The following is a 10592-nucleotide window of genomic DNA, read 5'->3' as shown; positions in this document are numbered from 1 at the left end:
AGACGCGGGCCGCGTTGGAGAACCCTGGTATAAAAAGAGGATTTGGCAAACCTTCCCTCAAGTGGACTGATAGCGTAGGCCAGACGCCAGACAGCTTTTAGGGATATTGAATCGGTGGAGTTCGGTAGAAAACTGGGATGTCTGGGGTTCCAGGTAGGCCTAGACTGGATACCGGTTATTGTTTAGGATAATGTGGGATCCTAAGCCCACATCCACTTGATGTTGGACCACATTCACACCGGCCCCAACATCAAGTAGATGTGAACTTAGGATCATTATCCTAAAGAATAATCTAGCTTTAGCCAAGCTTAGGCACACACTGATGGTGATTTAACTTGGATATAATTCGGATCCTTGCCGTATTCTTCGGAATATTTATGTATTTCCCACTTGTTGCCACTTTCGGTCACGCACCTCGATGTATCTAGGTAGTCTTCTACTTTTCCCTTTTCAATGCCATCCTTGGGCATCCTTCTATTCTTCACTAATTTCTTAATCGCCTTCAAATTAAGAATGGAGAGTCGGGAAACCGGAAGCTTAGGACGCTTTAGGTTCGAAAGGTTTTGTGTATTTCTTAGTACGTAGCACATATTATAATATATGCATATATTATGTAAGAATATCCATCCATTCGGATGATATTGACATTCATAGTCTTGAATTTGCAAAGAAGCAACAACTTTGACGTATTATAACTTTGTTAGTAATAGTGGTGAGATCATGATCTATGTTATACCCTATATTGTTGCGAAATTTCGCGATACTACCATGAACTTAAGGCGGTTTTGCAGCCAATTACTAAAAATTATAGTAATGTACTATTATTAACTTTATTTGTACAGATATCAGTATGGAAGGTATTTCGGAGCCCAGGCACCATGTAGTGGCAGCCCCCTGATTTTATTTCAGATTTTTCGGTTGGGTAGTTTCTGAGAATGGCCCCCTTAAAAAAATGACCACTTTCAACCCCCGTACTCCCCACCTTTTCAACAAAAGTCAAAACTAAGACCGACTTCGAAAAGTACTAACCGATACCTTTAATTTGATACCCCACATGACTATATTTGATGAAAAAAAATTTACACCCCCCTTTTGCATGTATGGGGACCCCCCTCAAATTCGGCGTAAAAAGATGTAACTCACTGTATGCGTGAGCGTTCACAGTTCCCACCTTTCTACCAAATTTGGTGTCAATGGCTATAACCGTCTCCGAGGAAAATGCGTATGACGGACAGACAGACAGATGGACGGCATACCCAATAAGGCCCTCAAACTTGCCGTCAAATGTAGACCGGATATGTTCGCGGAGCTGTTCGAAACGTGCATGTCGGAAGGTATCTTTCCTGCACCATGGAAGCGACAGAAGCTGGTGCTGTTGTCTAAGGCTGGCAAACCTCCAGGGAAACCATCCTTCTTCGCATGATGATGCCGAACGTAGCAGGACTGCGACATACTTGCAGGCTGCTCATAGCCAGGGTGGTGAGTTCTATCATGTTGTATGCAGTCCCAGTTTGGGGAAACGCGCTGCACGTTTTAGGCAATGCATATAAACTCCGTCTCAACCGATGCAGCGTTCGTCATCTCGGGAATGATGCCGATTGACATCCTGACCAAAATGATGAACATTTATAACACCAGGTCCATCTCTCCCTTATCTCAGCTGAAAAAAAGCCGAAAGGGAGAGATCTATAAGCAGATGGCAACAGCGAAGGGACCAGTCAGAAAAGCGTCGTTTGACTTACAAGTTAGACTTCCATCGAGGCGTGGCTGGGGAGAAAGCATGGGGAGATGAATTATAATCTCACCCAGTTTCTCACCGGCCATGGACGATACCGTCAACACCTGTACAGGTTTAAATTGTACACCTCACGTAATTGTCCAAACTGCGACGGGGTCCCAGAGGACCCAGCGCACGTTTTCTTCCAGTGTCCTAGGTTCGTGGAAGAAAGGAGGAGCCTAGAGAAAACTCTAGGTGAAGTGCTATCACCAGAAAATTTTGTGCGGAGAATGATACCCTGTCAGGAAGACTGGAATGCGATCAATTCCATGATCGTTGTAATCCAGGAAAAACTGCGAAAAGCCGAAGAAGTGAGGAAGGCGAGGTTACGAACCCCGCGGGTAGACGGAAGGAGACCTAGCTAAAGTAAGCTAACTTCGCCCTGTGATGTAATACCTAAAGGTGGTTCCACGGGATAGGGGGAGAGTCGGGGGTGGTTTTAGTGGGTAAACATCCCACACTCTGGCGTGCCCAGGCCAGAGTCTTTTGAAGATTTCCACCTCCTTGTTTACAAAAAGGAGGAGTGAGGACATATTTTAGCATGAATGCCATTATTAGAGGAAAATATGAGCCTATTTTTCATAATTATCTGTTTTTCACTGATAACGTATATTGGCTTCTCTGCTAGCTTTATTAAATGAATAACCAAAAAGCATATACTTCAACATATTTGTATTACAGGGATAAGAAAACGCTAGCAAGTATGTTAATTTTTACAGACATCTTAAAAGATCCATTGTTTTAAATATTATATATCATCTATAAAATGTTCAAATTGATATTGAAATAAGATGTTCACAAATAAGCACAAATTCTCATCACACTCCTTCAAAATCCATGATAATTGGTATCCCAAGCGTTCATCAAATTCGCGACCGATGCAGACCGGAAAAGGAAATTCCGACAATTTCCGCCGCATGAGTCAAATCCAAAGGTATGTTGGCCGATTACAATGTCACTCTGGGTTTCCATGAAGTATTCAGCCACCTCCCGCAAGACCATTTCTTGATTATACTTTTGCAAATCCATAGCGGAGTTACGATCAAACTGACCATGTTGCGAAGTAACCATATTGACAGCACTTCTTTTCGGGAATATTTTATACGAACCTAAAGTATTGAATCGCTTGGAAGGGGATATGTTGAGTTCACCATTTAATTTAATATCTGAATTTTCTCTATGAACTTCGGCTTGAACCAGTTGAGGTTCAGGGATCGACTCCAATGTGGTCGTGCTGGATGTTATCGGAGTAGTCTTTGTCGGTGAATCGAAAGGCTGGAAGCGAGGTTGTTGTGCCCGAAGGGCTGATATACGTTCACGCCAGATATTCCAGTACATCTATTGAGAAAAAGATATAGTTCATATTGAAAGTCATCCCTGCATCCATACAAACGTTTTTTAAAAGATGCCCTCCAAATTCAAACCACAATATTTTCGCAGTTCCCACCGAAACTTTCATAATTTGGCGTGTTCCTCTTCTAAACACCTTAATGTAGAGGAACTCTAAGGGAAACATACTGTTTAGCTCCATGGTCTCGACTTCCGGGTCCTGATTGTCGAATAACACGTTTGTCAGGTCATTTGTCTTTGATTTATCGAAAGTGTCATTTCCAATTATGAGTTTCGTTGACGTCAATGCTGAAATTATGGAAAAATTTAGAAAGAGAAACTTAGAAAAACGGAAGACTGTTTATGAGTCTACCTATCTGCACTTGCTTTATACCAATTCCAAATTCCGTTACTTGGGCAAAAGGGCTCTCAATGAGGACAGTTTCCTCAAAATCCTTATATTCGCACAGAAGCAGTTTTTGAATGCGAAACATTTCTGATATGAAATCCGAGATATTGACACGGTGCCAAACGAATAATTTTCTTTTTGACGTCTTGCTTGATTTTTTAAGGAGGAAGTGAACTATTTTAAGTTCGTTAAATGGAACATAGTCAACGCAAGTTCATAGGGTAATTCCATCTTTCTGGTGATTAAATTTTCATAACTGTCTTTACAGCAAATTATTGTACGAACCCAGTTAAGAAGGACTAGAATATGAGAGCATAGAATTCGCAATTTCATTGGAACTTCTTATGATATTGTGAGCACTTGGGAATTCTTTCAGCTTTACTAATAATTTCCTGAGATGAGATGGATTATATTAAAATTCTTTTTAAGGATTTTTCAACTCTGTTTGATTAAAGTGTTGATATTTAAGTGCACACAAAAGGAATTTTCCTTTTAATCTGGTTATTTGCTGCGCAACCATAGCCACAGCTACTACCAAACCCTTACATCTTTCTAGTACAAGAGCCATGAGTTGGGTTTAACAAAATCTGTAGTATTTGATTAGCAAGGAGGAGCACGATCTTCTTCGATCAGAGATCCTCAAGACCAAGAAATTGTGCCCTGACTTTAAAATTTTTAGGGGGAACCAGGCTGATACAATTCTATTCCCAGGACCTAGTAGAAACGTCATAATTGCCTATCCTATGAGTTTTTTGTCTTCAACCGGAGCAAGAACGCAGGAATTGGGTAGTGTATGTAGAATTAAGTGGCCTTGAAATCCTAATAGGTTGTGATGCAAACACTCGGCACATTTGTCGGGGTAGTAGCAAATACAATCGTATTTTATCACTTCAGCTGGTCTCAAGACCGCGAACATAAGATGCGTCTCTAAGTTCACGGGCCAAGAAGAGGCGTATTCCAAAGGGGTTAAACTTGATTAGAGACTGGCGCTTGTTAGACGAAGTCCCATTGTCAGACCGCTGTTCCTTAGAAGTCATTCTCGCTACTGTCAACGACGAGACTGTAATCCAAGAACGGAGTTCTAAGCAAACGGATTGGCAAGATTCAATAAATTTCTTGGCAATAAAGATGAGCTCTCTAGGTGACTAAGGATTCCTTTATTGATAGAAGATCGATTTAAAACCCTCAATCTCATACCATTAAAATAATTTGATGAAACTTGACTTATCATATTACCCGAGATTAATGCCCTAGTTTATGGTGCAACCAAGAGAATGAAGACTTGTTAAACTTCAGGACGCGTCAATATAAGAGAGTCGTAAAATGAAACTCTTTTAGAGCACACTGTTAGAAACTGAAAGGTGAAAGAGAATTTTCAGGGCTACGCAGAGTCGTTAGAATGGATGATTTATCCAATTTGGACTCTCTTAGAAAACCACATGGAACTTTTACGAGCTCCAGAGTTGAGTCTGTACAGATTCCCTTGGAAGCGTTCAGTTCACTTAACGTTCAAAATGTTTACATAATTTTCACAAAAAGGATGGAATTATGTGATGATAATATTTTCAAAATTATAACTTAAGAAGTACGGTTACCTGGACTGTTGTCTGTCTATCTATCTGCCTCTCTGTTTGTCTATCTGTTTGTCTGCCTTTTTTTTAGAAGAGGTGGAAATCTGCAAAAAGACACTGGTTTGGACACGCCAATTTGTTGGATTTTTATCCACTAAAATCATCTCACTAAGATATGGTATTACATCAAGTCGGCCTGAGATGCAGCGATGGCGTAGCTCAGGACGCCAGACAGCTTTTAGGGATATCGAATTGGTGGACTTCGGCGCAAAACCGGGATGTCTGGATTTCCTTATTAAGGCAGGCCTAGACCGAATACCAGTTGTTGCGACGTTGATGATGATTACACCACGAGACGGAGTCAGCTCACTCTTGCTCTCCTATCTTTCTTCTCTACGCAGCTTATGTAACCACGTTTTTCTCTTCTTCTCTGCATTTCGCAGTTTGTTCTGGATAAATACGATCATAGAGTTGATCACATCGCAATTCTTTTGACGTGCTACCATTCTCGACATCAGATCTTAACCTGTCTGTATCACTCTATCAATACCTCTCTTAGAGGTTCCTCATTTTTTTCACAAACCTTGGATGGTATACATGCTCTGGGTCCTTTCGACTCCCTCGCAATTTAGACAATCGGGTAAGGTATGCAGTTCAAACCTGTGAAAGTCCTGGCGATATCCTTCATGCTCCGTGAGAAACTAGATAGTTTAGTTAGTTTAGTTAACTGGGGGGAACCGCAGCTCTGAGAACTCAGGCCATTGTCAGGCCCATTGTACTATCTCCGTAAGTTGCCTATTCAATGGCTTCCCGCCTACGGTGTTCGCAGGCTTTAACGAATCTGAGAACATTCTCCAGAGGCAGAGAGTGTGCAGATTCTTCATTGAAGAAAACCTTGCCAAGGTGTCTTCGTCTAAGATATGAACATGCCAGGCAGCTGCATAAAAAGTGCAGGGCCGTTTCCTCCTCATAAGGGATAACAAAAATGCCGCTCTAGTGGCTCTAGACTCTTTCACAAGGATTTTCGCTTGCCGGCAAGAGTCCACATTTGTCCACTCGGTTGCGTGAATCCTTGCAATTTCACTCTTCAGAATAGACTTGACAGTAGACAGAGTAGACTTGACAAGAGCTGGCTCTGGCCCCACCAAACCATCGGCGAGCCAGTCTGTCACCCTCCTCATTTCCAGCGATGTAAGAGTGCCCCGGCACCCACATCAGGAATGTTTCGTTCAGTCGGCCAAGTTTCAGCAGCATCTTATGAACTCCACACCAACTGGCTTGATATGTCGTTGCCATTTAGTACCCGACAGTCGAAACAGATTCGAATGGTGCGATCCCACCATTTTTGTCGCAGCCATTCTTCTGCTGCCAATGAAATGGCATATATCTCCGCCTGGAATATGGTCGGGCTAGTTCTATAATCGGATTCTCCGAGAACACCCCTGCGCCCGATCCATCCTCCATGACTGATCCGTCGGTGAAGATTAGAAAAGAAGAAGAGAGAAGATTATTGAAAAGGCTCATGGCTACTTGTCGACCATTCTTCTCTTTCGGTGATTACGACAGTGTATGTCATTTCAAAGAGGAATCTGGAAACCATATAATCGGTCGGCATCAGGGCTAGCGGATATTTTTCCAGATGGACGCATGACCGTTTGATTGACCGCCTTTCCACGCCCCAATGGTATCGAGCCTATATGCGTCGTTGGCTGCTTTCCGTTTCACCTCCAGGTGAATGGGGGGAAATTCAGGATAGCTTCAAGTGCCGCAGTCGGCGTAGTACTCATTGCTCCAGTAATACTTAGGCAGCCAAGTCTCTGAATCTGCGTTAGCAGCTTCCTGCCTTTAGCAAAGTTCAGTCTTGGCCACCAGACGAAGTATGCATACATCAAAATGGGTTTTGTTATGGATGTATATATCAAGTATATTCGTTTTGGTGAAAGTCCCCAGGCCTTACCTATCACATTCCCACAGCACCAGATCAATCTGCAGGATTTCTGATATTGTTCCTGGATATGTGCCAGGTGGATTTCCGCCTTTGCTGAGATGAGTAGCGTATAGCCGCCCCACATGACGCTTCTAGTGAACATAACTAGTCCAGTCTTCCTAGCGTTCACCGTGAGTCCATTGCGGAGGCACCAGTTGTGGATTTCATGCAGAGTTGCATTCAAGCGGTCACATACTGTGTCCGCAAATAATTATTACGGCTAGGTCGTCCGCAAATGCTTGCGCGAAGACTGTTTTGTTTTCCAGGAGCCAGATAAGCCTCCAGGAGAAACTAGATAAGATTTTAGTTGATCTCAGCATGTTGTCTCTCCAACCACACCTTAATGGCAGGGATCAGCCTATGAGTCTACCAAATCTTCCCCGAACGTTCTCAACGATTTTGCCATCTATTCACAGATTTCTCCCCTCTCGGTGTTCTTCGTCTGCGATAAGGGAGAGATAGGCTTCGCATTATATATGTTTACCGTATCATCTGCCAGGATAACAATCGGCATCATTACCAAAATGACAGGAAACAGGAAAGCAGGTATTTTATGGTCGGCTTTGAAGTGATGATATGATTCCTAATTCTAATATAGGCGTAATTCCTCTTTCTTCGCTTAGTGATGAGTACCGCTTCCGTCTTTTGCATCGCAAGTGTTAGACTAAAACTCTCTAGCCAACCCTTAGCAGCATTGATTGCTTCGACTCAGTACACCTCACCATCGAAGCGTTCCGATTACAACCAGGGCCATTTCGTCCGGGTAACCCCCTACCGTGGCCTCCTCCGGAAGAGGAGAAGGGCCTGACACTGTTGTGCACCCGCGGAAACAACGTACCCCAAGGGTCCGCCTATTCTCGCTGCTGTTTGTATTCCAATCTAGAAAATCATTGATTGTCTTTCAAACGCTTTAAGAATCATGGGCGACATTAACTAACCAATAGCTAGTCAGCCAGTTTAGTTTAGTGGGCAGAGCCGCAATTCTAAGTGCTTTTCGCCTTCTCAATTGCTTCCTACCATTGGGAGCCCATTGCAAATCTAAGAACATTCTCCAGAGGCAGAGAGTATGCCGATTCTTTTCGTTGAAGAAAACCTTACAAAATATGTTATTTTCATCTGAGATCTGGGAAAGCAGCTGTATATGAAGTGCAGAATCCTCTCCAGTAACACCTCAAATTTGTAGCTTATTGCCCAATTTTTGCCATATGATAGTTTAAGGAGGGTTTTCATGTCCCACTTCTTAAGGGACAACAAAATTGACACTCTAGCGCGGGGTCTTTCATAAAGATTTTCAACTGCGGCCAGCAATTCAAATTCCTTCATTCAGCGGGATGAATTCATGAAATGCTGCAACTAGTGGCAGCTCCACACCAACTGGCTGGATATGTCATTGTTTTTAGTGCTGACAACGCTAACCATTTTTGTCGCTGTCAATAAAATGGCATATATCCCTTTCTAGAATATGGTCGTCATTATTCGTAGAAGTAGGGCCCAGCTCCATAATCGGATTTCCCAAAAACGTTGGGAAAGATTATTATGTTTGTAATACTAAAAGACTCGTGCCAGGTGATTGCATGATCGTATGATTAACTGCCTTCTCGCGTGCTAATAGTATCCAGTCTATACCCACGTTAACTGCTTCCCTTTCCACGTGCAAATGAAGGGGAGAATAGCTGGACACATTACTCCAATAATACTTAAGCAACCAAGCCTTAAAATCGTATGCATACATCAAAATGGGTTTTATTATGGTCCTACAGGACCAGAGCAATCTACACCATTTCTGATATTGTTCCTGGATAAGGTTCCACATTAGCTTGGAGACAGACACTAATTGTGGATTACATGGAGAGTTTCATACATGCACCTCATACTGCGAACTTGCCGATGATTATTATATCTAGATCGCCCACAAATACTGGTGCGAAGGCCATTGTGTCGTCTTCTCAATTTTTGCACTGTATGCATCCGTTATGGGCCGATCTACTAGTCGCTCCAGTTTTCTTAGTAGAAAGCAAATTAGCCTGATTGATCGGAAAGTTTTTGGTTCCGTGTAGGCGGGTTTGGGAATAAATATCACCTCAACATCGCGCCAGTTATTAATATATTTTGAATGCGCCAGAGTCAAATTTCTCAGCTGAGGGCTGAGGGTGCCTGGGAAGTGCACTTCAAGCAAATGGCTTGCCGTTTCTTCGTCACTTTCTGTACCTCTCGCTCTGCAAACATAGATAACCTAGCGATGACCACCTTCTTTGATAAGGATCCGCGTCAACTTTTAGGATGCCTTACACTGTTCGTAAAAGCGTCTCCATGATCATCACTTAGCTAAAGTTATGCTTCTCCTTAGAGCTATAGTGATATAACCAGCGACTGAATTAGACTTTAGAGCTAGGTTGAGTAGCGTCCTTCTTCGTCTTCCTGATTTACCTTTTTTTTGGAGCATTCAGTGGGCAGTTCTCTTCGAAAGTTTCTCTCATGCAAGTTGTGATCAACTGGATTGTTTTCTCAATTCTCGCAATGTATTTGATGGGCCTCCCAGGGATTGTAACTGGGGCGCTTGGTTCTATTTTGTACGTCGCCCAATCTTATTTCCTTAGATCCCGGAATGGATTAGTTGGCGGTGGATCCATGTACATTACAAAATCAATGAGCGTGTAATCCACGAACATGGTACTATTTGATACTCTGTACTCTCCGACAAGAGGGGCAATGTTAGGAGATGCCACTGTGCGGTCGATGACTATTGATAAGTCAAATTGAGGATCTGCGGTTCGGTCCCTACCTTCTGATGGGTGTTAGCATCACACTTTTTGCATATTGGAACCCTGGTTAATGTTTTGAACTTCATCTACGTCCGCAAAGTACCAAAGAATTCAATTATCTCTCCGTTGAACGTTTATGCTTAACATAATTTGGCCGTTGTGGTGTAGTCGTTAACCAAGATAGCAGGAGCGTCTATCACTTCCATTGTCATACAACAGGTCAGCAGGTCGGAAGCTTAAGCCCCTGATTCCCCCACAACCAACCTATGGTTCCAAGAATCAGACGAGTGCTAAGAGCAGTGGCTACTTTACAATGCTGAAAATTTGTTTCAGAAATATAGCACCTCATCTAATCTTCAAATGAAGATACCTTGAGCTGAATGTTTCCTTTAATAACTGTAGGAGCCGACGCTTGTAACGTGATGGTTACAAGTCTGGATTGAAGCCCGCAGCTCACTTATTTTCGAACCTTCTTAATATCCGGTTCATCAGGGCCGAAGGAAAGCTCCCGGCCTAATGACTCTCCTTCTTGCTTTTTTGATAAGCAGTATCCAGGTAGAATTTTTCAGGTTATTCTGGACACCAAGCTGTTCCAGAACCTCAGCATAATTACGCTCCTCTTCTGAAAGACAGAGAAAGCACTTTTTGAATGACGGCTGCTCAGACACTCTCTTCAGGGTTAGCCGTGTACCCTCCTACACATAGTTGAGGAAGAAGCAATACTGCCTGACCCAGATCCTTGAATGATGTGCCGAAG

At 42.8% G+C, this 10592-nt stretch overlaps 1 protein-coding gene across 1 annotated transcript; it reads right to left on the bottom strand.

Annotated features, from left to right (window-relative positions):
- Window positions 1–2431: 2431 nt before the first annotated feature.
- On the bottom strand, window positions 2432–3691 carry LOC119657561. The gene is made up of 3 exons (XM_038064518.1): window positions 3480–3691; window positions 3171–3415; window positions 2432–3115 (listed from the first exon to the last, which is right to left on the bottom strand). The coding sequence occupies exons 1-3, from the start codon at window positions 3598–3600 to the stop codon at window positions 2606–2608; spliced, it is 876 nt and encodes a 291-aa protein (XP_037920446.1). The 5' UTR covers window positions 3601–3691; the 3' UTR covers window positions 2432–2605.
- Between the last annotated feature and the right edge of the window lie 6901 nt (window positions 3692–10592).

Source organism: Hermetia illucens, chromosome 5 (genome assembly GCF_905115235.1).
Source record: "Hermetia illucens chromosome 5, iHerIll2.2.curated.20191125, whole genome shotgun sequence".
NCBI lineage: Eukaryota > Metazoa > Arthropoda > Insecta > Diptera > Stratiomyidae > Hermetia > Hermetia illucens.
The sequence above is the reverse complement of the archived record's forward strand: the minus strand, read 5'-3'. Positions and strand labels throughout refer to the sequence as shown.

Bases quoted from the DNA above. Each gene is read 5' to 3' on its own strand.
- LOC119657561 (XM_038064518.1), bottom strand. From the start codon at position 3,600: ATGTTTCGCATTCAAAAACTGCTTCTGTGCGAATATAAGGATTTTGAG. The intron at 3,416-3,479 runs GTAGACTCATAA...CCATAATTTCAG, and splicing joins TATAAAGCAAGTGCAGATAG to CATTGACGTCAACGAAACTC. The intron at 3,116-3,170 runs GTTTGTATGGAT...TTTTCTCAATAG, and splicing joins GAGGGCATCTTTTAAAAAAC to ATGTACTGGAATATCTGGCG.